This window comes from Solenopsis invicta, chromosome 14, assembly GCF_016802725.1.
Source record: "Solenopsis invicta isolate M01_SB chromosome 14, UNIL_Sinv_3.0, whole genome shotgun sequence".
Classification (NCBI taxonomy): Eukaryota; Metazoa; Arthropoda; class Insecta; order Hymenoptera; family Formicidae; genus Solenopsis; species Solenopsis invicta.
In genome coordinates, this window is record NC_052677.1 from 19,178,997 (window position 1) to 19,205,843 (window position 26,847).

General features: G+C 33.3%; 2 protein-coding genes across 5 annotated transcripts in view; one reads left to right on the top strand and one right to left on the bottom strand.

Moving 5' to 3' along the window:
- Positions 1 to 4,201: 4,201 nt before the first annotated feature.
- Positions 4,202 to 9,953, bottom strand: LOC105207822 (gephyrin). Of its 2 annotated transcripts, XM_026133991.2 has the most exons (12): positions 9,645 to 9,953; positions 9,024 to 9,199; positions 8,742 to 8,947; positions 8,242 to 8,431; positions 7,957 to 8,025; positions 7,520 to 7,807; positions 6,069 to 6,135; positions 5,891 to 5,999; positions 5,526 to 5,801; positions 5,243 to 5,376; positions 4,972 to 5,162; positions 4,203 to 4,907 (listed from the first exon to the last, which is right to left on the bottom strand). In XM_026133991.2, the coding sequence occupies exons 1-12, from the start codon at positions 9,715 to 9,717 to the stop codon at positions 4,632 to 4,634; spliced, it is 2,055 nt and encodes a 684-aa protein (XP_025989776.1). In that variant the 5' UTR covers positions 9,718 to 9,953; the 3' UTR covers positions 4,203 to 4,631. The 2 variants fall into 2 exon arrangements, with proteins under 2 accessions (XP_011175769.1, XP_025989776.1); XM_011177467.3 differs by lacking the exon at positions 7,520 to 7,807 and having other exon boundaries at positions 4,202 to 4,907.
- A 712-nt stretch (positions 9,954 to 10,665) lies between these two features.
- Positions 10,666 to 26,847, top strand: part of LOC105207782 (protein-tyrosine sulfotransferase) — a 107,849-nt gene continuing 91,667 nt past the window's right edge. For all 3 annotated transcript variants that reach the window (XM_039456982.1, XM_039456983.1, XM_011177426.3), the window contains exon 1: positions 10,666 to 11,032. The gene's annotated coding sequence lies outside the window, so the exon portion shown is untranslated. The remainder of the gene's footprint in view (positions 11,033 to 26,847) is intronic.

Sequence of the window (26,847 nt, forward strand, 5' to 3'; positions counted from 1 at the left end):
CCGCGACGCGAACGAGACGCGTTGATCTTGACGCATAAAATTGACCGCGCGCTAAAACGAAACCGGCTCGCCATCTTGATTCGCATGTTACGTCTGATTGCAGAACGCAGCGGAGGAACCGGAGCGAGTGGCGTCGCGACACTTGTTTAACAGGTAAGAGAGCGGGATATGTGGCATCGCGGGTACGGCCGCGTCGCCGCGTCGGTCTGAAGTTGACCGCGCGAAAGACAAAGTTATTCTCATCATTTTAATTCCATTCCTCCATTGCTTCATTTACAGAACGCGGCGGACGCAAGACGAATCGGGACCAGAGTAAGCAACGCCTGCGTCGCGACGTACATACCTCATTTAAGAGGTAATTGCAAAATCACTCTCAATCTCGCATCAATATATCTATTGTCAATTTATCCATCGCGTGTATAAATTCTGTACTCATATACCGATGATCCGTACAAATATGGCAAATCACTTTACTTATTAATAGTATGAAGAAATGTTCTCTTAGAAAAATGTTTTAAAAAATAATTGTCAAAAGAATGATGAGTTTACATAAATAATTAAAATTATGTGCGGACATAATAATAATTCTACAAATTAAAATTATGGATGCAACATGATAGAAATACGGAATTATTTTGTCGATACAAAATTTTAATTCATGGACTTATTATTACGTCACCACATAATTTTAATTCGACGAATTATTATTATGCCTTAACATAATTTTAATTTATAGAATTATTATTGTGCTATGACATAGTAATAATTCTGAATTTCTATTGCCTAATTATAATTTTAATTCGGTACATACAATAGAGTTACTCATCTATACCAAATTAAAATTATGTAGCGACATAATAATAATTTGACAAATTAAAATTATGTTAAGACATAATAAAAATTGAGAAATATTATTATGTCGCGGCATAATAAAAATTTGATAAATTAAAATTATGTCAAGGTATAATAATTTATTATAATAATTTGTCAAATTAAAATTATGTGGTTTAATATAAAAATTTCGTATTTTTATTATGCCTTGTCCATAATTTTAATTCATGGAATTACTATTATTTTCGGACATAATTTTAAATTATTTATTTAAACTCATAATTCTTTTACGACAATTATTTTTTAAAACTTTTACGATATATTAGAAAACGTTTTTCTTATGCTATTAAAAAGTAAAATAGCTTGCTGTATACAAATGCGTATTTCGTGATAATTATTCGGTCGAAGGTATACTCAGTCGCGCAAACTTTTGACAATATGAATGATATTAACAGAGTTCTAACGTACAATATAAAATAACAGCCATTATAAAAGACAACGTATACCAAGACAAGTTTTTTAAATAAAAAAATATATTTTCTTAAAACCATACAGCAGAAAATATCTAAAAAGTATTTTGATATATATTTTTTTTAATATTACTTTTTATTCAATCTTATTTTTAATATTATTTGAATATTTTCTGTATGTGTTACAGATCGTATGTACTACAGTTCTAATATTATACATCGTGGGAGTGTAATCTGAAAGGAAGATTTAATAACTCGAAAGTAGGAGAAATGACCAAAGAGATGTATCGAGCGTCGGTGAAGCAACTTTGCGGTAAGCATCATTGTTTGCTTGCGTAAAATCAATGTTATTTGTTTCTGTTTCTTTAGTCTTTTTATTTCAGTAACTTTTTTTAAAATATTAATAAGAGGAAGAAACATTTTAATATAAAACTTTATTATAACTTTATTATAATGCAATCATTCTTTTTGAAAATTGTATAATTATAATAATTTAAAATATTTAATTTAAAAACAAATAAAAATTTTGTGCATGTAGGAATTATCTTTTGAACCATTCATTATTTTGAGAGCTATTTTAATATCGATTTTATATTTGTATGTTACAGATTCATTCTAGCGACGTGGCTAATACTTCACTGTTGCAAATTGGTCGGTAAGTGAAAAAAAAGTTTTATTAATAAATAATGAAACTGTGAAAGATACCATGTGTTAATCGTATAACGTGAAGTTATCACAATTATATTATAAATTAACTTAAAACTTTACAGATTTGTTATTTTAAAATGGATAAACTATAAAAAATTATGATTTGATAATTAGAATTACATTAATACATAATGCAATTACATTAATGTACAAAAATTTACTTTTTTTTTAAATCACACGTCATTAGTATAAAACAATTTTTACATGAAATTTTTTCTGAAATTCTCAAATTTATTTATACTCAAAATCGAGTAATTACGAATTAAACAAAAATAAATTTAAAAAAATATAAAGCTTTAATATACAATAATATATAATATTGGTGCACATTAAAGAAACATAAGAAAAAAATTAAAGAGAGAATACAATATATCATGTTTACATTATTTTATATATATATATATATATATATATATATATATATATATATGTATAATTTGTTTGACTGTTTCTTTTGGAGTTTACGTTAGTCAATACCTGAATTGTACTTCACAAAGTATCTGTGCTAGTTAAAACATATAATTTAAAATATTAGTTTCAGAAATATTGTAGGAATTACCAAATTATAGTAAAATCTATTAAACGTTTAGTCTGTAATAAACAAAATCCTATTATAATAACCAGAGTTTTTGCTTCTGGTTTTACCAGAAACACTGTCATAAAAATTTGTTAATATAATCAGACGATCATTTTTCTCAGTGTAAGCAAGAATATAAAATTTTCTTGGAAGAATCCTAAATCTTATAATCTATAAATAGACGTAATTTGTTTACATAAAGAAAAAAAACATTTTTTATGCTAACAAATTATGTCTGTTATAAATTCTTCCATAAAGATTTTATATTTTTGCTTTTATATAAAATAATGAATGTTTGATTTAATACAAATTTTTTTGTGAGTGCGTTTTGGTGAAACTAGCACAATTTTTGATTTTTATAATAGAACTCGGTATCTTATATGAGAACGTTTGATAAATTTTATAATCTGGTTAATAATTCATAATAATTCGTACAATATTTCTCACTCGTCCATTTTTAAACAGACAAATTGAATTGCAAAAAACAAATTTTATAGATTATCATTATAGAAACAGCAATATAGGTAGAAAAAACGGAGAAGAGAGAGTTTTGATAAAAATATATTAAATAAATTTAAGAAACTTTTAATTGAAATTACTCAGAATTTTGAAATTTTATGCTAAAGTATGAAAATTTTGGGTATTTAAATGTAAATTGTATTTCGTGCACGATCAGTTTGTAAAATATATTATTGAATTAAAATTTAAAAGTATTTAAAAATATGCAGAATCTTCATTTAAATATGAATTTTATTAGGAAAACTAGCAGTATATTTTACTCATACGATACCGAAATTTTTGAGAGGTGTCTCTGAAAAATATTTGAACTGTAAAGCGAAACATTTCATAAAGGTTGCGAAATATATCTGAAACATTTATGAAACAGTCCAGTCGGCACAGAGAATTCAAAAAGAATTCAGATTTATGTCATTATTCAAAATTTATTTTCAAATGCAAAAAGAACTCTTTTTGAAAAAAAGAATGTTTTCTGCATTTCAAAATAAACACTAAATTGTTGACATAAGTCTGAATTCTTTTTTAATTCTTTTTAAATCTGTGTGCCGACTAGGAGTTCTGGAATATCAAAATGTTAACGATTCTTGTATTTAATATCTTATAGAAAAATTGAAAAGTTACTAAAAAAATCCGCAATTTTTTTGAAATATATATATATATTTTTTTTTGACCGTAATTCTTTAAATATAATAAATTTAAATATTATTTCTAACATATGTATAATAAAAAGAATGTATAATATGCATGATATTTTATTTACATAACTATATTATTTTACTATATAAAGTAAAAATTTCAAGTTCATTTTACATTCATCATTTCTTTAAATGACACAAAGAAACTTTCTTAAATTAAACTAAATTAAAAAAGAACATAAAGTTAAAGCATTACAATAAATTCTATTACTACTACTTCATGTATTACTGTCCAATTAATTAGTACAGTTGTTATCATCCAATAGTATAATTATATAAAACATATATACATATATATATATATATATATATATATATATATATATATATATATAAAACTATTGCTTCGATATTATTACAATCTATACTCAGATAGAACAATGTCAAAATAACGAATATTATAAAATATTCACAGGATATGTATTATTAGGAAGCATAAAAGAAAACCGTAATTAATCAAGAATCATAATTGACCATCATGATTAAGAATCATAAATGATTTTTAATCATAATTTTGGAATCATTTTGATATCATTATGATTTCTTGTTCTGTTTGAGTGTTTACATATTTATTATATGTGACAGACTTTAAAAACATTTGTTACAAAATTTTGTATCACAAAATTTTAGGACCATTTCTCTCTATTGCAACATTTCATATAAAATTTTGCAGAATTTATAAAAAGTTGTGGCACGTGAAAAATTAAAATTTTTCTGAAAGTGCTTTTCACAATATTTAGTGCTGTATAAATATGAAGCATATAATCATTTAAAATAGTAAAATTTTTACAATTACAATTTTAGAAATAAAAATGAACATATAATACAGCATTATTAGCTCTTCTCATTCAAATTTGGATCTTCCGAATCTGATGTACAATCGCAGGGATAGTCAACAAGCAACCCTAATACATTTTGGCCTTTGGGCATCAAACTGCCAAACTCACAAGGAGGTAAAATTAAAAGAGCTTTTGAACCCATAATATTATATAATTTATCCTTGTAGATATTGCTCTTACTAGAAGCCTTTAGGGACTTTTCTTTATCAGACCACTGTAAATCTGCCCATACCATTCTACTACGATGATGTAATTTGTACGGCTGATCTATCTATAATTTTACAATAATATTAGAAGCAGGTATATCATTATTTTGTAATATGTACGAAGCTTACGTAAACTGGCACTGTAGCAGCATCCGAGAAAATATAGCCACTTATCGTCCTTACAAAGGGCAAAAGAAATACTTGAGCGGCAGTAAAAGCTGATAATGGATTTCCCGAGAAACACAACAAATACTTGGTCTTGTGATTGATCGTGCACGAGGCTAATGTCGTTGACTTCCCAGGTTTCATATTTACATTACCTGAAAAACAAGTACAACATATAAGAGGCATATGTTTCTATTTTTATATATTGATAATTAATAAGGAAAGTAGAAGGTACCAAAATGTATTTCGGCTCGAAAGTATTTCAATAAAATTTTCTTCAATAAATCTTTATCATTAATAGAGCCTGTTGTAACGAGTACATCTACTTTTCCTAGAGCTCTCTCAATGTTTTCTTGTATAGATGATGATCTGCAGAATTATGAATTACTATACTTATTGATTATATTCAATCAATCATAATTTATCCAAAATTATAAATAGTCACTTTAAACAAAAATTATTATAATAATGCAATAGTTTACATATTTGAAGTTGTAATAAACTTTATACGCCCTCACTTATCATTCACGATTCCGAAATCCAAACAAGAGAAACCATTATGTTTCAGTAGTGAGATTAAAGTTATTCTATTTGTGTCATGGATATATCCTGGTTTTAAAGGTTCCCCTGGTTCTTCCAAGTTATCGCCGATAGACAATATACCTATAGATAACTGTTCAACGACTGTAACTTCTTTACAGTCGGAAGCTGCCAAGAGTGCAATCTCTTCCGGGCCAATACGTGTGTATTGTTGAATAATAACTTTGTCTCTCATTACGTCATAACCAATAGGCCTTCAAAAATAAACATACAAACAAATTGATTGTTTCGATAAATAATAATAAAATTTGAATTGATTGTATAACGAATTTTGAATTTGTACTTAATGTTTTGCATATGTCGTGGTTTAATCAATATGTCAATATACACGTCGGAATTGTTTAGAGATTGTACCATTTGTGTATCTTTCACTTGCACAACCGCTGTAGCTTCTGCAATTAAATAGGATGGGCAATTAATTCTTTAGTATAAATAAATCAACGTAATGTATAATTATGTACCATCGGGAATGGGTGATCCACTATTGACCCATACGCACGTTCCAGATTGAAGTGAAATCGGAGGAAACTAAAACCATTTTGTTTCATTCTAGCTATTTCTTATAATTACAGCTTGACGCATGCACACAGAAAAGTATTAATTCTACTGCTAAGAAAAGTAATTACTTGGCTTGCTTTTTTCTTCTTTTATTAACGATTATCTTTAAACAAAGAATATTTTCTTGAAAATAGTTTTTAATATTATCATCCTTTATAAAAAATCGTTATCACATATTAAATAAAAAAACGTATACCGTACTCTTTTAAAGAATATTACACAATTTTGAGGAAAAATCATAATAACAACCAAATCAAATTTTTATTTTTTACTTGATATTCTTGAAGTATTAAATTACTAAAATTCTAATTACGAAGTAAACTATTAGAATTTAAAATATATTTTGAATAAATTTGATGTTTATGATAAACTTTTATAACTATTATAAGTTTCCATAATAATAATTTGCGGATATAAACTTCCGAAATAATTAAAATAAGAGTAATATTTATTTAATTAAAATAATTTACAATATGCATTTTTTGACAGAAAAATTTTAAATAAATATTACCTGTTTTAAGTTAATGACGAGAGTGTTTTAAAATTATTATGAAGAAAATATTATTTATAAAGATAATTGTTACTTAAAGAAAGAAAAGTAAATTGAGTAATTGCCTTCTTTAATACTAAAATGATATTTTCTGTGTCAACATGCATACAAGTACACACACACACACACACACACACACACACACACACACATATATATATATATATACAGTAGCTGCCAAAAAGTTCCGGCCAGGGAGTAATTTTATATCACGTAGCTTACAATTTACAATAACAAATCTTTACAAGCAAAAATCCAATAAATATATTTATTCTGATATATATTTCAACATGAAATATAAAATATTTTGTAAACTATTAAATTTTAGATAACCATCATACTTTATGAAAAAAAATGAATAATGATAAAACAATTAGTGTTAATTAAGAAAATACATTGTTTTAAAAAATTGTACAATTTGCAATTACGTATCTTTTTTAAAAAAACAATAAGTTTTCTGATTGACAATTGATTTATTTCATATTATTCTGTACATATTATATAAAAGAATTAAAGAGTTACTGCATACTTCTGCGTATTTTGTATATAAAACAATTAAAAAAATATGTATAAAAGTCATATAATTCCATTTCAAAAAGTATAGCAATAATCTTCATATGACTTTAAAAATGGATTTCTTAAAAAAATTGATTTTATTATTATATATTTGTGCCTATTTAGACTTGTTGTTTTGACAATTTGTTGTTTTTCTCGATATTTTATTTTGAGATACTTATTTGAACGTCCTCTGGAACACATTACATGTTACATTATATCTGTGTATATGCGCCTGATTCAACTTACACTATTTTTTCTGTCCGTTCTGTTATGAAGCAGTCTTCGCGATTTTTGTCCATCAGAAACCAATACTGCGTAGCCATGTTTACTAGAGATTCTAAATGGTGGCATATTACAGTTCGAAAGTATGTCTTTCCACACCATCCTACCATAAGCATCACTTATCTTTACCAATTCCGGCGTTATGTTTTCCAAGTGTGTGGCTGCTAATGTAATCAATATCGTCAATGCTACGTCCGTAGAAACCATAGGAAACAATTCCTTATGAAGATTATCTGTATCATCGTCCATATCCTATATATTTATCATATATGTATATATACACTCACACGCACACATAAACACACACACACACACACACACACACACACACACACACACACACACATATATCTATATATAAAATATTATAAAATTATTATTTATTATGTAAAGTATCTTACTTTTTCAGGCAACGAACAAGTCGAAGAAGATGATGGTTCATTGATTTCATCTGAATCCTTATCTTTTATCTATACAACAGATTTTGATAACTGTAACACTTTTATACGCAGAATAAGTAGAGGAATTATAATATGGAGAAACCAGGTAATTCCATTAAAAAATCAATTTTTTCGAGAAATGGTTGTATCATTATTTGTTCCGTTTCAGATCCTGTCATGCTTTACGTAGGCCACACTGTACACACACACACACACACGACATTTAATTTAGACATTTAATTTTACCTGATTTAAAGAATTATTATCGGCTAAGCATGCAACATCAAGTAAGGGATGGTTTAGATTTTCACTCTTAAGTATTATGAATAATATATTTTCCAGCATATCTACAATTGCTGTAAAGAGTTTTACTGTATCTTCGGGCGGATTGAACAAATTAATGATTAACGTCTTATTTCGTATCCCACATACAATTCTGAGAATAAACCAATTATGTAAATGTAAATTATAAATTCAAAGATTATAAAATATACACTAGGGAAAAAAATGTTGTTAACTTGACTAAATTTTTCAACTTGATTAAATTTTGTAAGTTTAAGTATTTACGTATTTAAATTACGTACGCAATATATATGTAATTAAATTAAATATATAAAGACATGAACTGATGAAATTCGAGTATTTTATGTATTTAAATTAAATACATATAAATAGTTAAAAATTTAATCAAGTTGAAAAATTTAATTACGTTAATAACTTTTTCTCAGGGTATAAAAAACAATTACTTATGGTTTGTGATCTTCTCCAATCTTGATTCCATTTGTGTTATCAAATGTTTTAATACTCTACAAGGTTTTTCTTTAAAATGCTGTTCGTAATTCATAATAAGTTTAATTGTTTCGTTTGCATAATGCCTCTCATTGTCTTCAATGTCGCCAGTAATAAAAACGATATCTGCTGCTTTATCCATGCATGTTAAAAGTAATAATTTCTAGATCATATTAAAGTAAAATTAAAGGGTAATCGCAAAAACATTTATTGGTAATATTTATTATACGCGTAATTACCATTAAAGTATTTTTATCTGCTTTTATACTTGTCATATCGATTATTTCTGCATTTATTACATTTGTTATTGCAGAAATAAACTTGTCATCTTTTTCATCTAACAGATCTAACTCATTAGTCTCTAAAACTAGATTTTCTCCAAAGTCAGTTTTGTCGGAGCTGGATGATTTACGCACTACGCAAACGCAATAGAATTATTAGACTTTTTAAAATGTAATAATGCCATTTAAAGATATTTGTTTAACTTAAGTTTTTTCAATATTTATGAATAACTTAAACCGTATAGGTTTCCCAAGCGGAACAAAAAGTTATCACAATGACATTACAATGACATCAAAATGATTCTAAAATGATTATTAAAAGTCACTTTTCGATTAATCACGAATCATTTTGATACCATTTTGATTTATTGTTCTACTTAGGTATTTTTATCATTACCGGTATCTGATCAGATACATTCACAATTTTAATGTATATAACTATTTGTATTACGAATTTGTAAATATTGCATATGAGAATAAAGAATTGTAATTTTATATTTAAGACGTAAACTTTTATATGTATATACAATATTTACAAGTCTATAATAAAAAAAAATATTAATATACTTAATTACATACGAAATATAATTTCAGCTGTTATTTTCGCTTCTTTCGATTTCTCCGTGGTTTCTTGTTCGCTGATACTAGCCATGTTTTTGCCGTTCAATCGTTTTCCAACTGCCACGTTCGACGGTCGAGCTTTCAGTTGAAATGATGTACATACATATACGTTTCGTGATGAGATACTGTTTACATTCCTTTCTTCCTCGATATTGAAAGTTTATTCGGTGTAGTGAATCGTGTTGGGGTTTTTAGCGCATGCGCAACGATAAAGCAACAAATATATTAATAATGGCCGCGAAACGGCCTTAACTTACTTGAAAATACATGAGCACGAGTTAAAGTACGTTATTTATTTAATAACAAATTTAAACAGAAAATGAATAATTAAGAAACGTAGAATATATGTAAAATATGTAAAATATATCAAAATTTTCAAAAATTTACCAATACCAATAGATTCACTCCATCTCGAGATTTTTGATCTTCGCATAGAGATTTATATGATTGTATGGATCTGTCATGTTAAATTCAGAAAACGAATAGAAAGAATGTCCTATCATAAGTAATAATGTAATTAAATTCTTTTTCTATATTTAAAAAGCGGTCATACTTCAACATTAAATCAAGGTTGTGACGTATATTAGACAAGATTACATCTACACAAGTTTTTGACGTAAACATATACGTAATATTATTAGATGAATCTTCTACGCAATCCATTAAATCATAGAAATAATTTTATACATGGTTTAGGTAACTTTATATGTATAAATTTACGTTATATACATGCAATGTAAACTGTTAATATTTTTCGCGCAGCCCTGTTTGTAGCATCACAGCAAAACCGTTCTGTACCGTGTGTGGGTACGTACATACCGCTAGTAGAAGTTTAACAAACCCGCGGATGCGCGTCGACACCATTCGTCGGTATGTGACGGATGTCGGAGGTTCCGTGCGGTGCCATGCGGTGGCGCGCGACTCGCGGCCGTCCGCCCTCTTCCCGCCGCACTGACGGCAGTGTCGGGGGGCGGCCAGTAGCAGCTGACCGATGGGAGCGTTCGGAGCATTCGGAGCATTCGGAGTGATTTCTACTGCACTCGCTTTCGCAGTCCTCGCGCTCGTGCGTGTCCGCGTAAGCTCGTGCGTTTCTCGTTTACTCGTTGTCGATCGGCCCCACGTCGATCGACGCGCGTCGCGTGTGATCCGACCGAAAGAGTAAAAGCCGGCGGACGCAACGTACGCAGGGAAATCCTCCGCGAGGACGCCGTATCTTCTACGTCGATTGCGAAACTGGTGAAAGGCGCGCGACACGCGGCTCAACGAAGACAACGGCGGCGGCGGCGGCGACGCTGACGCTGACGGACGGGTCACGGTTGGAATTGTCACGGTCAACGGAACGCCGGGTGAGTAGCGATCTCCCGTTTCATCCTGCTCTCTCTCGCGATCTCGTTGCCGCGAATTTCGTCCGGCGCGATCCGGCGACCCGAGATTCTCGTGGCTACGTCAAGTTTTTTCCGTCCGCTTTCCCCACTAAAGTTTCCCGATGTAACGTCGAATCGTCCTATTTGTCTATGACGCTTGCGAAACGGTATGTACGATCGCACGACGCTCCGCTCGCGAGTCCGTGGCGCGGAATCAGTTGCGTTGATCAGGTCACAGTTTTTGTGGCGTCTTTCCAGAGGCGATGGTACATGGTACATGCTACATGCTACATGCGTGCGTGCGTGCGTGCGTGCGTGCGTGCGTGCGTGCGTGTGTCAAACGAGCCACGCGCACACGAGCCTTTGGCGTCTCTCGCGTCTCGCGACTCCGGGGTGACTGACACCTGATGCGTCGATGACCGTGCCATGCGTGGAAATATGGGGATTCGTCCATTGAATGGCGACGTACGCGTGGGACGTGTCATGCGAAAAGATCGCGCGCCGTTTATTTTTGCCCGATGACAAAATACCACCGCGTCTCGGTGAGTAGCGGCGCGGCGCCTCCCGACGACGGCGGCACTCGACGACTACGTTACGTAAACACGTATTTTTTCCCTCGCGCAGGGGAAGGACGCGCGCGAACCGGAGAAAGCGTTAGACGACGTTGTATCCTTCCGCGATTCGCGACTTCCTGTTCCTAGACCGCGACGTCGTCGTTCGTGAATGACGATTTCGAGCATGAATTTTGTAGTAAGCGTGTGTTCTGCACGCCTCAGAATGTGTATGTTATATATCTCGAAGTATTCCCAAAAATCTTTAAAATTTCACAGATTCTTCTGTTATTACGTTTAAGTATCTGTGTAAAATTTCAACATAATTCTTTTATTGGTTTAAAGGTTTAAATTTTTTCTTTGCTCTTGATTCTTATAAAATCGCATATTACTTGCTAATTTAATTAGGAGGAAGTAACATTACGAATAGAATCAAATTTTTCACATATTCTCTAATAAAACTAATAAATATTTATAACAGTTTATTATTTAGATCTACACTGAAAAAAACGAAAGTTTTCTATGTTCAAATAAATATATTTATTTTAACATCATTTCCTTGATTTAAATAAATATTAACTAGTATAAAATAATTTATTTTTAAACTTGAGAAATATTTTTTTAAATCAAGGAAATGATGTTAAAATGATGTTATATTTACTTGAAAAATTTACGTAAAAAATGTTTTTTCAGTGTACTTTTTTAAAAGTTATATATTTACCTAACACTACAGTAAAATAAAATCCTTTTTGCTGCCTAAGCTATTCTCGTTGTTTTCTTCTTTAAGACTTCTTTCAGCGTTAAAATTTAGGTATTCACGACAAAAACTTTTTTTGTCGTTAATTAGGATGAAAACAATGAACCTGAAAAGTCTACTGTTTCTAAATTGCTATTATTTTTAGCTGGTATTGTAAAGCCAAAAGATCCTTTTCGTTTGAAGCGCGAAAAAGTTTGCTTAATTTTTAGAATTTTTTTTTGTAAAGAAAGCTGTTGCATATATTTTACGTGTTTTTACACATCTTGTACATATTCAACAGAGATGGGAAGTAACGATTTTTTTACACCGTTACTGCTATCGTTATGTTTGTATAATAACGAGTTGATAATGACATAATAATTTTTCATAATGGTAAGGTTAAAGTCGGAATAGTCGCTTTTGACACATAACTCGTTACCATTACGCGTTATTTATCGAGAAAAGTAATTCCTAACTTTACTCGATACGTAACGAGTCAAAGTAACGCATTAGTAACACATTACTTTTACCCATTACGTAACAAGTTGACCAGCGAGTTACTTTTTTCCATGAAGAACGAGTGAATGGTAAAGAATTATTTGCCAAAAGTGACTATTCTAATCCTGATATTACCATTACGAGCAATGGTAACGTCGTTACTAAATTATTATTCACAAAATAATAATAAATAATAATAAAAGTAGCAGTGATTCGTCACTTGTAACGCATTACTTCCCATTTCCACTAATAAATATCTATAAAGTTTTATATGGTTTAAATATTTATTAGTTTTTATGACCGATATTTATAATCCGATCTTGTTTCAAGACTGTCTTAATGTCTTAAGAAGTTAAGTCTTAAGAAGACTCTGCGATTGGTTGGTGATATCTTAAGATGATACTTGAGACGATTTTAAATATAAGAATCGGCTATGTTATGTGAATTTAAAAATATAAACACATTTTTCAAATCTGCTGACGATTTATCAAAAACTTGTAAAGCTGTCGACTTCAATTTTTGTTCACATATAAAATACGTATCTGTTTATCAACTAGAATCAATAAAAAATATTTAAATTTATTAAAATAACGTTTAAAAAACAAGTATCAATTTTTTTTAATAAAATAAATTGAACATGCATGAAAAAGTAAATAATTTATGAATATTGCAATAGTTCTAATGCACGTTATAACCAGGCATATATTTTTGTAAATTAGCTAACATGAAAACTATTAAACATTATTTATACTAGAATTTGGAGATATTTATTAAATATACGGAGGAGTGGGGGGGGGGGGAAGTGGTATTATGGCCACCCATTTACATTTTATGCAATAACTTTGTTAATAATCATATTTCATATTAAAACTTAATTATTATATTCATCAAAATGTTGTTTAATAGATTCTAAACTCAAAGTTATGAAATATTTATTGCATTGAATATTATTTATAATAAAACTACAACGTAGCATAATTGATCGAAGAGAAAAAGAGTAATAGGGATCACCACAAAATTGAATTTAAAAATTGGTTTTGTTTTGTTAAAAAAGGTATAGAATTTTGTGTATTTTTTCAACGTCAAATAAAAAGTTAAATTAGCAAAAGAAACACTCGAAAGAAGAAAAAAAATCAGAAAAAGAATTAGGAAGAATGCGTAATTAAAAAAAAAAAATGTTAAAATGTATTTTTAAAAAATTTTGAAATACTTGAAAGTAAAAGTGTCTTATAACAAATGTCGGCTATTGTATATTGGCCTATTAGTGCTACTACATAACGACAGGCTATTAAATAAATGATTCCAGAAGTAATTACTAGAATTCGCTTAATAACGGAGATAATACGACTGGCTATAATATCTACACTATAATACATCACGTTCTTCTCTATATACTCGTATAAGTAGATGTGTAAAAGTGTAAAAAAATATATACGCAACAGATTTTTTAAAAATTCGCAAAAATAGACAATCGCAAACTTTTTTCTCTAAACTAGACTATCTTCTTAACGTATTTGTATACATATAATAGATAAACATTCTAAATTCTCTTAATTCACATAGCTTTTATACATTTTATTATATACACATAGCCTGTAACAATCACATGGACTGGGGAGCAATAGAGAAAACACAAACATCTCATAACAAAATATTACATCTTATCTTTCATCAAAGTAGTTTCTCAAGACGTCGATACACATCTTCGATACAAATCCTCAAAACTTTTTTTTCAAGTCCATACCTGAGATGTTCGTGTTTTTTATTGCAGTCTGGGAACTTTATTCATATATTTGATACACATACAATTTTTATACATTTCTTATGTATTCAACACTAGAAAACCGAAGTATGTATGTCGTCGACGGATTTTAAATTCTAACGTTTGTATCACGAGATTTTAAATTCTAACGCACGTATCTTGAGATTTTAAATTCTAACGTGCAGATATCTCGTAGAAAAACAAACACCAAATGCGACTTATCATTCATTGTTAACCGCGCGGCCTCGTGTATGGAGCGATTTCAGATTGCAACATCGAACGCAACATGAAAATGAATATTTATACATTGGGGGCATAAAATACTACGAATATAATAATAATAAGGATACAATACATAATATAAAACGTGATCTCTCATTAGTTTTTTTTCCCTCCCCATTAAATCTTCTTTTATCAGTGATTTATGGACTATTTAGCACAATTGATTTCACACAGAATAACCATATACGTTTATTTACAGTTGGAATTTTTTCGACATGACATATTTCAGAGCAGTTTTTACCGATTTATATATGAAAATTGTAAGGGTTAAGTAGATTGCTGCTGCAAACGAAAAGAATTTTATAAACAAGTTAAAATCATTTGAATTTTTAATAGCTTTATTTCTTTGTTAATCAGAATCGATTGTACTTTAATTGATAACGTCGAAGTAATCTATGTTCCAAAGCAATCCGGGTTCTAAATTATTGTATAAACGATTGTAAATGAAGATACGAATAAAACTTCTGGGAACCTTAAATTAAATATAACGAGACTTTATTATTCATCCGAGTTGACTTTACTTTCCTAAAGTTTGGATTTAACGTTTAGTTATGAGGATAGTTAGTGTTGAATATTACGCAGTTGTGGCAAAAGATGATGAGCTTCTCGGAAATTCTTCTCGGAAGAGAAAAAACGATGGGGTAGGAAAAAATGCAAATTTATCGAAGAATCTATAATGTGAAATAAAAAAAAATGTGAGACGAGAGAGTCGCTGCTGGAACATGTCGTGAGCAAAATTTAATAACTGTAACAGAAATTCTCTAGTTAATTATGTAATGTTATTAATTCACGGCGAGGAAATTTTGAATAAAGCTATTTCACGATATTACATTAGCATTTTGTAAGCAATTTCATGCAGATATTTCGAGCATTTTAGACATTTGTACAAACATTTGTAGACCGTATTCCAGCGCAATTGTGCAGTTCCAGCGCTAATCGATCGTACTACAGGCAAAATGTTTACACGCGTGTTGTCCGTTAATTCTCGTTGTAATTAGTCTAATTAATAATTGATTAATTTCAGATGCTATGAGCTACTAAGTTTCATTTCAGCGAGAACAATACAATTGCCGGCAATTTGCATATACTTATTGTGATACTTTACCGTTATTTAATATTTATTAAAAACGGCTTTCAAAATCCTAAAGCACGCGTTTTATCATTTAGCTTGAAAAGATGGATATGAATATATTCATCTTGTAATAGGAGGGAAATAGAAAAATATACCGTTAGATTTCACAGATCGACGTTACTAAAATGCGAGTTAAAAGTTAAACGGGCCGGATCGGTCCGTAAATTAGATGTGCACTGTCGGGAAACCACAGTTAACTTGTTAACTATGCATTAATTTATCTCACTAATTTATCTCGATCAAGAAGCCACTGCGGAATAAAAGGATGGTAATCTATAAGCCAAGGATTTAATTGGAAATACGTGTACTTTCGTCTTACGAAACAAAAGCTCGTTGGCACATCTTCCGCGTTGCCGATGGAGTATCGTAAATTATTCCCGCCGCGTTGCATCGCGCCGTGCCGCGCCGCAAAGTTGAGTCTGTTCTGCTATTACAATGTTGTAACGAAAGGCGCGATGAAACTCGGACGGTACGCAAAATAAATGCGCGGCACATGTATGTGCACACTTGGCTAACGGCATTGCTGTAAGTCAATATCGTAAATGTAATACTTGTATGGGTTGGCGAGCGAAAACAATAGCGGTCAGCTTGAGAAAAAGAGGGAAATAATCCGAACGGAAAACCGTCGAGTCGTTTTCCGCAGGCTTATCGGAAACGTATCTGCGTTCGTATCTTCAGCATGCGATTATTCTGCAAAGGAAGCGCAATTACGATTGTATATTCCACCTGATTAGGGATAACTAGTAATCACGTTTGTATCTTTATCGCAGTATATCTGTTTTACGAAACAAGCTGCAGTGTATTTTTTTTTTTTCGTTATCTTTTCGTTGTTCGACTCCGCCGATTTCATTCCGATGTCGCTTTGTCGGTCGAGCCGCATACAAAATGCTGATTTCGTAGCAACGATTTTCACTCTCGGGAGAAGCCAGACGCGTGTAATTGGAAAAAGAAGTTCAGTACGACTTCTCACGTTTCTTAGAGAATGAAAAGTTATTATTATTATTATATTTTTTTTTTTTGAGCATCTGCAATATCGTTCATAAAACAACCGATATATAAAGATTATTATTGCACTTCCGTATTTCTTTTATTCGCTCTCCACGATAAGAATAATTAACTGCACTTGTTTGCACTGCGGAAAGTTTATCACGGTGGCTCGGGAATTATTTTCTTTTTTTATTGTCCTGATGCAACAGCGTTTTACTTCACTGCGGTTTTATACAAGCCGTAGATAAATTACTATTTTAATTGTTACGTACTGTATACGTGCTATCGTAAACATAACGTTTAAAAAGCCTCGTTACCTGATAAAATTTACGGCGGCACATATTTCAGTGTCGTATGCGCGTAACGTGATAATATCCGTCGTGAAGCACAACTGGTATAATTGGTAGGTCAATAACACCGAAATGTTATTACGGGTACAGCGATAATAATGAGTGTGTGCGTCTAGCTGGATACGCGAGACCTGCAAGCATACGTAACTAATTGACCCATTTAATCGCGCGGACAAAACATTAAAATGAAATCTATCGGTGTGTCGTAATAATGTGCTCTCGTTGACGCTTGAATAATGTGTTTTCTAAAAATTGAATTGTGACGAGCGTAACGTAAGGTTAATATTCCAGTAACCGGACGTTTAACGATGCAGAATTAAAATTGTTGAATTTTTGTACAAAGATTTATGATACAAAGTGATCTAATATAGTTACGAAACTAATTGTTCGGATATGTAATATGGAAGTTTATTAGCAAATTCTTTAAATATTATAATTTTAAGGAAAAACTCACTTGGAAGTGAAAACTTTTGTCAGTGCATTTCATTAAAAGTATGCTTTTAATTTGTAGCGTAAAATAAACTTGTAATATCTTGTGTAACCGAATAATTAGTTTCGTGACTGTATTTAAGATAACAGATAAAAAGTTTAAATAGCGATGAAATAAAATCGGCACTTTATTACAATTTTTTTGCAAAATATAATCCTTTCGATCTAATTTTGTTGATAACGGTGAATTTTTTCCGTTTGAACACAAGTTTGCTCGTGATGAAAGGATTTTTCAACCAAATTTTTTCTAAGAAAAAAAAAAAGATTATAAATCTTTGGTGAACTTGAATAAGATAAACTCCCAATATCCTATATCCGAAAAATTAATCTTATGACTATAATTGAAATATTAAGTATAACGTTAAAGTAAAACGTTATTAACATAAGAAAAATAAAAATTCTTATATTATTTCGAAAATGATGAAAAGCATCTAAATGTAAGTGTATAAATGTAAGATTAGTCACTTGAACGGAACATTTGCCGCGCGTTAGTCTACCGCAAGAGTGTAATTGTTGAATAATATATTGCTACAAGAACATGGGAGAATTTTGCTCATCTTACGTCTCAAGAAGCACAGTAGATTCAGGACAGTGCGTTCAATTCTCGCTTATCCGCAACATCCGTTAGGTTCATCATCGCAAGAGATTCACGTTCAGTCCATAATTAGCTCTATCAATCTTACGTCGTTTGATAACGACGATTAATGCTGGGAGCGTTTCCTCAACGTCATTCGAATAATCGTCGCGATCGTTCCGGAGCGATAGACGAAGATCAGCAGCCGATAGCGCGCACAGCTACCCGTTGGATACGGTAGCCGGCCATTTCGAATCGTTAACGCGTATACGTGAAAATCTACGATGGCCTTGTTTCCGGCGTTTGAACACGCGCCACCCGCCCATAAATCAAGACCGATCGTCGGGTTACCGCCGACGCGACGCGCTGTACCACCACCGTCGCGCGTTGCCTCCGCGTGAACCGTGGAGCGACACGGTATGGCGCCCCGTGTATTCTCATTCGATACACGTGCACACTGCACTCCTGGTGCGCGCGCGGGAAGGTGCTCAAGCCTCTCGAGGAGCCCCCCTCGGGAGAGGAGACCGAGTTTGTCGAGCAACTTGTTGCGGTGACGACGACGTCTGTGCGCCCGGACGGATCGAACGTCAGTCGCGTCGTTACGTCACTGCGCCGTGATGCCGCGCCGTAGCCTCGGTATTCCGCTTCTGCGTTAACGGGAGAGAAACCTGCCTGTCTAGATCTTACCTATACGAAAGGAGCATGGCGGCAGAGAGAGATGAGATACCGTATCTTTCGATTATTCGAGGCACAATGAGACGTCCATTATTCGCCCCGGCAGATAATGGTGCATCTGCTAGCCATTATCTGCGTGCGGGAAATGAATACCGAATACGCGAAGATAGATGGACGAGGCATTGAGCGACGTAATGAATAATATAGACACGGTCGGTAGGTATCGTTGACAATTAAATTTAAAAAGGAAATTATTTTAAACGAATTCGGAATTGAAGCTTCGCTTCAAAATGAAATCGTCATCGGTCGGTCGGTCGGTCGGTCGGTCGGTCGGTCGGTCGATGGGAAACGTGCGGTTTCCACGCGAGTAATCTCTCTATTAGGGATTGATCGAGCCAACGTTAAAACGTTTCATGAAACGCGAATTTGTGGCAAAGAGATCGCGGACGCGTATAGCCCCGGCGCGAACCGCTCGGCTCGCGCTTTGTAACTCCAAATTCTGCGCGTCGCGTATTCGCCGACGATCATTCACGGTAGTTCTGTTTCCGATAGTTAAACTCGCTGCGCCTGCCTTACGCACATGACGTAAATCACGGGGCGCAATCTCGGTATCTCGTAATTTACGAGGTTAATGACCTCCCATACGCCAGTTATCCGTTAGGTCGGCTCGGTTATACAGGGTGATTTCGAACGAGAGTTACGAATTTCAAGGCTTTTGCAACGTTAAGCTCAAGTAAGATGGAGAACGCGTCTTAACGCGGGCGTGTTACACACGATATTCGAAGGGCGGATAGTTACCGCGTGGTGTTATTTCGATGGTGCAGGTGGTGCACCGCATTATTTTCCTCCGTCGTCTCGCAATCTCCTCCAATTCTCCTCCCTCGGGCGTAGAGATCCATGATCCCCTGGAAATTCGTGGTCACATATCTAGCAGCTCGCGTACAAACGTTTATTTATGTCTGTGTAATATCTTTTTATTAGTAATAAATGGTAAAATATCCTCCGATAAGATTTCGTTGCGTATCGTTTATATGTACATACGCATACAACACGGAAAGAATGGTTTTGCTGAATACCTACAAATTTACACAAGCTAGATACAAATCTGAAAATAATTTTATTGGACCATCAGAATAATAATGTAACGATGAAGCGATAGGACGCTCCAGCGAAATGAGCAATGTTGAGCAACGAATTTCAACGTTCTCTAACAACCAGCTTCCATATCTCATCTCATATGATATTTTGATAGGTTTTCAAGGTTTATTGGAACCTGGAGAGAGAACGCATCGAAAAATAGAGGATATAAACGTCACAGAAAATTTTTAGAGAAAAGATATAGATAAATAAGGAATTTCTCTGTTTGAAAATATGTATATTTATTTAAAAAAGATATAAAATAATATTGAAAAAAATGTGAAATTTGCATTTTTCCCAAAATATTATTTTTTTAAACGATAGCTACGATGACATACACGGATTATCCGATCAATTTCAAATTTATTTAATAAAGCAATATTTTTAATAACATTCGTCTTACGAAGATTTTTCTTGATTTTTAATTTTTTTTTCTCATATTGTAACAAAAGAGGAAAAACGCAATTTTCAAATGTACATTTTCATTGTACATTTTCATGATAAATTAAAGTAAAAAAGTTCTCTTTACGATCCGAAAATGACAAGTATAAAGAAAAAAAAACGCTCACTTTTTTCATTTTTAGATAATTTAGAGTTATGGAAACTGAATCGTGGCTATCATGCGTATTTGTTTAGAATGCTATTATTATTTATTTTTATATTTATTCTAATTTTACGTTTTACTTTTTTAAATAAAAAAACGTATTTTTAAAACATAGGCACATTATTTATCTATATGTCTTTCAACACCATTTTATATGGTATTGAAAAATAAATTTTTTTTTGCTTCTGTACTTCTTAACAAAATTATTTTCAAATTTGTGTTTACTACATATATTATAGCTAAATTTTTTAAATTTAGTAAAGAAACCATTCTTTTCCTAGTGACAACACTTTACACTATTGAATAAAAAGAGAGAAAAATTAAATAGTACGTACAAAAAACTTCTTTTTCTTTTATTCCGTGTAGAGAGCGGATAGAAAATGGGCCAATCTTCCGATGGCTAACTGGGTTTTCCATCCGGACGCTTTTGTTGAGGAAAAATTATTTCAGTTTCCGACAACGAGTATCGTTCCATACGAACTGGACTACAATCATAAATGCCAGGTTAACGTTATAAATAGCCTTTTAAACGGCGAATTTAATTAATTTCGCCGAGGTTAATTAAATTCGCCGAGATCTCTGCTATATTATTCATTTTGGCTGAATTTAATTAATTCACTGCTGTTTTTTTCTCAAGCGTCCGTAATTTAAATGAACGAAACGGACGTCGCGGAACGACTCTCGATGTTCGGACACGTAATGCGCGACACCCCGTTTTTTTGCACTAAAATTCTTCGGAACATGCCGGCGGTCATTAAGCTCGTTAATGAGTCGTCAACGAATGTACGTCGCGATGTACCTATGGCGCGTCTCTGTCAAATAGGTCATACGCGTTAAATGTACCGCTCGTCATGCGGAGGGCGGTGAAATATTCATGAAATATTCATCGCAATCGCGCTGAATCGTGATATATTTATTTTTGAGCTCGCCTTCGCGTCGCGTCGGGTCCTACAGAAAAATCTCCTTCCCACCATTATAATTTTACAGAGAGAGAGAGAGAGAGAGAGAGAGAGAGAGAGAGAGAGAGAGAGAGAGAGAGAGAGAGAGAGAGAGGCGCAAAAACATGTTCCAGGCTCGCGTTTTTCTTTAACACTTGTTACATTGTTTTATGCTATAAAAATAAAAACTAAAGTTTTTCTTTTTATAGCTCGGATTTATCCGTATTTAGTTTTCTAATTTATTGTGAATTGCCTGTATATGAAATTCCCTAAATTTCTAATATAAAAAATACAAATTACACGTTAATGTAAATTTACAATTATTTTTTATTTTAATATGAATTTAACATGTGCATGTGAAATACTTTTAAATACTTTAATTAAATAATTGATTAAATTTATTACATAAATGAATTTTTCAAACGTCATAATATGCAGTGTATATTGCTTGAGAATTTCGGTCAATTGGAACAAATTCAGAGAGCCAATAATTTACAAAGCTTTCACGAGGAGATGATATCATAAAGAGCAGTAAAATCGATAATTTTGCGGTTATTCTCCTCTTTTTTACATATGCAATATAACGTTTGATTAACGCGATTACTGTTGTTAGTCGGGCAGGTCGGGGCTAAAGGCGCATTGGGGATATATTCCAAGTAACGACGAAGTAGACACGAAATGCAATAACGTGTAACGGCGTTACTTAATTCGATTACGTGTACAAGACGCGCGTGCCGCGAATCGCGCATCGAAACCAGTTCTACTAGCGCACAGTTTCCACTCCACTAATTTCCGCTCGAAAGTGTTCATGGTCACAGGAGAAATGTTGTTCGTACATTAATTGCGACGGAGAGTGACGTTGTCTCGCGCAACAAAGTTTTCATTCGAGAATCGATCCGCGAAAAAATTGTATTAGCTATGGATGATAAGTTGATGACATTTATTTAGAAGCTAGATTTTAGGCATATAAATAATATATGTATTCACTTTCAAAACTGTTTACAAACTCTTTTAAAAGTTATTGTGATTATTAATTACTATTGGACGAGTGCAAAAGTTCGTGTCCGATTTATTATTAAAACTCAAGCATAATTTAGCACACACATAAAATCTTTTTATTAATCAATTATCGGCAATCGCCGACGTTTCCTACAGTCTTTTCTTAACGTTCCGGTAGCAACGGATGCCTCATAAAACAACTCGGTTTTGTATTGAAGAAGGAAGAAGTACCAAGTTTTTGATGGTTCCTGAAGATGCGAATTTTTTCTATTAAAATTATTTCGCAACGATCGAAACGAGTGATGATCCGATAGGGCGACATCATGGGGAGAATACGATCGATGACATTCCATTTCCGTTCCCTTAGTTTGCGCAAGGTCTGTTTTGCGGTGTGTGGTTTTGCGTTGTCACGATGAAAAATGGCTCCTCAACGATTAGACAGAATTGGATTGCTTTTCCTGTATTGCTATTTTTTAATTGTCTAATTGTTGACTTATCAGAATTAATCGTTTAACCTCAACAGAGAGTCGAGCAGTTCAAAGTAAATTTACCATATATCGCTTTGTAATCCTACCGAACAGAAAGCAGCATCACCTTAAAATGGTGCAAATTGACTTTTGCACACTCATCTGTTAGATTCCAAGTGTGGGGTTCGCCTGAGGTTGAACCTTATCGTACGGGACCCATTTTTCATCGCTAGTCACAAGTCGATCCTAAAATGACTCTACTTTAGTCAATCGAGCAAAGGAACAGCTGCAGAAACTCGATTCAATTTGTTCGCCTCGGTTAGCAAATGCGGCATCTATGGTATACTCGTATATCGGGCTTTAAAGTGTACCCAATCTTTTTTAAATGCCGAAATGCATTCAATCTGTCAATGTCGAATCTCTCGGCAATCTCTTCCGTTGAAATTCATTGAACACTGCACTAAATTATGTATAATACAATATCATTATGTATGCCAGAATCATGTTGGCCAGAGCGTGACTAGTTGTCAAGATGGAAATCATCACGTTTAGATTTCACAAATCGTTTCTTAACATTTCGAATTATCGACGCATGATTCCGATAGACATCTCGAATGGTTTTTTACGGTAGTTCCGATCCTGTTATATCCTTCTCAAACTTATACACGCGCAACTTTTTATCGTTTATTTTCAAATTTTTTCTCACAATGTAAATTCAATTAAAAATTCAGACAGACGAGTCTTTCGCTGACCAATGAACATGTTACTTTTCCATATATCTCGAATTTGTAAAAAGATTTTTAATAAAATAAATTGACGGGTAGATTGTAAGATATTGCGTAATTTCGAGTAGCCAAGAGTTGTCTCACGTTAAAACTTTTTCAACGTACGAATGAAAACAACCGCGTTTACGACATCTCAATCATAAAACACGCAACCAAGGGAAAAGCAATGATGTGTGAAAACTCGCGCAAATCCGACTAGCAATGTTTTACATACTTATGTCGACAGATCCACGATCGAAAGGATACGTTCTCCTCTCGAAGACTGATTGCAAGTGGAAAATGAGACAGGATCAACGAACATTTTATAATTGAAAAGTCAGTAACGCCACGACATTCTTGTTAAAAAATTTTTAGAAAAAATTTGAAATTTTAGAAAAAAATGTCTAATTTTTCTCTCTTAAATGTGAAATATCCTACGTTGTTCCATGGATAAGAACTTGGAATGGGTATGCAAATGGATTAGAGAAAGTGAAACGTGTTCGTTAATATTTCCATGAAAATTACCGGTATTTGTGTGAGAGTGCAGCGGTGTAAAATATAAAATTCGTTATTCTCGCGCGAATTCATTTTGCCCTGACACTCGTCAGAGCTGTTTTCAAAGCGCGTCGTCGCAGACATTGCCGCGCCCGCGCCATCGCGCCGTAGAAAACGCAATATACGGAGTTAATGTAACGACATCAACGCGCAATATGAGACGCGCGGAGTTTTCTTTCCAGCGAGAGACAGACGGCTCGTATTTCCGTCCCGAAAGGAAGTCTCTTAAACGTTAATGTTATGCAAACGCGGGAGATACGAAGACGCGGCGAGCAGCAGGTTCTCTTCGTGCATTTCTCGATCTTCTTGCAGCGTAGAGAGTGTCGGATTACAGATAAGACCGCGCTGGAAGTATCGCGCTCGTTCGTTACCGTTGCGGTAATGAAATGAAAACATCAATGGGCAACGCGATGTGAAAAGCGAGTCGCTTTAACACCACGGGTGACGAGTCGAACGAAAGCAACGAACGGTCCTGCGATTGGAACATTAGGCGCGATAAATGCAACATTATCAGTCATTAGATTTACGGTGGACAGATGAAAATTTTGCCGGTCCTAACATTTATTTATTTATTTATTTTTTTTATCTGCGTGGTCGACGTCGTTTCACGCGCGGCACGTTGTCGTTGTGAAAAACTGATTTATCTTTCTTTCTCTCCGCGGAGGGAATAAATAAATGTCCGAATTAGCTGGCGCGCGTCTCGCAAATTTCGCCTCGTCGCGGCAGCGGCGGCGGCGCGGCGACGTTGCACAATTTTTGAATTTTATGTTGTCGCAACGCGAAAGTATTTTACTTTTATACGCATACATACGTGGATACACAAAGTGCGGGCACTCGGAAAAACTGTACGTATCTAGTTGCATAGCTGTGAATAGTCGCTGCGAGAGAGATATGCAGGTGGAGTCACGGACATTTCGAGTGTTCGTAAATATTTCGGTAAACATTTTACTCCCGCGCGATTTTAAACTATACAAACAGAGGCGTGTGAAATTAATGTCTTTTAAAGTTTTTAATTTTCATAAGCACGGATATTAATCGTGGATCTTATACATATACATATATATTCCTGAGTAGAAAATGCCACGAGTGAGTTTAAATTTTCATCAGTAAAGTGAGCGTTTGATTATAATTAATTAGTTTAGAGAGACAAGTGGAAAATAATTGTGAATTTTATTAGAATTTATTGGATTTTCTATTGCATTATTGCAGTCATTCTTCTTGCTGTCGAGGGAAGTAAATGCCTCCATCAGCTGATACCAGTTGTTCTTGTGTATAATAAATCAAGTGATTTATTTCATCAAATGGAAACCGCAGAGCACGTTTCGACGATTCGTGATTGAGTCCTCTTCGGTATAATTGAAAATTTACAAGATACTTTTAATGTCCAAACATTATTCGATAAATTGAAATTTTAGTAAACGTGTTACAATCCATTCGGTACAAATACATTTGTACCGAAGGAGGCTCATTCACGGATCGAAACGTCTACTGTTTCTGTTTGATGAAATAAATCACTTGGTTTACACAAGAATAACTGGTGTCGGCTCACAGAGGCTCACTTTACTTTCCTTGATTGATTTATTCGTCAAAGCTTTTTACACTTATTATTCTGATTCTTACTGTATTAGGCTTTTTTTAAATTCTCTTTCGGAATCTGTCAAAGATTGGTTTCATAAATTTCATAAATCATGAATCCGACGTTCCGCCTCGTGGAGTTTCAGTGAATTATTAAATGGAAGAAGTAATGTAGGGTAAAATGTATCCATGGTTATATAAAGAAATAAAAGGTACTTTATATTCCCGACGGCGGAATATTTTGCGTGCAAATTCGTTTGACCTGATTAAAGTTTCATCGAAACTTTACCGGCGACCTGTGTTTACGGTCGTTGGTACAGATTTGCCGCGAATGCACACTGAAATCTGCGTGAGAGACTCGCGCCAACTCGCGCTTCGTGTATACGTCGCGTGTTCGCGAAGCTCCTTTGTTTTAAGATATATTTACTCGAGGCGCAACCTTACACACACCGAGGCTAAAATAATGGCTCCATACATCGCGCTCCATACATTCGAGGATTAGTATGCGAGCGAGATAATCCGGAAAGCAGCTATTCGAAACACGGCGCCTTCAATCTCGGCCGCGAAAACGGAGTGGGATGTTTCTCAAGTGACGAACGGGAGCAAGCCGGGAACATCGCGAACCGAAACAAAACATCGCAGGCGACGTTGTAAAATTTTCAAGCTGACGAGAGAAAATGTAAAGCCAGAGGATTCCTGCATGAAATCTTGACTTTTCAAAA

Bases quoted from the DNA above. Each gene is read 5' to 3' on its own strand.
- LOC105207822 (XM_026133991.2), bottom strand. From the start codon at position 9,717: ATGGCTAGTATCAGCGAACAAGAAACCACGGAGAAATCGAAAGAAGCG. The intron at 8,026-8,241 runs GTAAAATTAAAT...TCTGTTGTATAG, and splicing joins ATAATAATTCTTTAAATCAG to ATAAAAGATAAGGATTCAGA. The intron at 6,136-7,519 runs GTAAGTTGAATC...AAATGGTTTTAG, and splicing joins GAACGGACAGAAAAAATAGT to TTTCCTCCGATTTCACTTCA.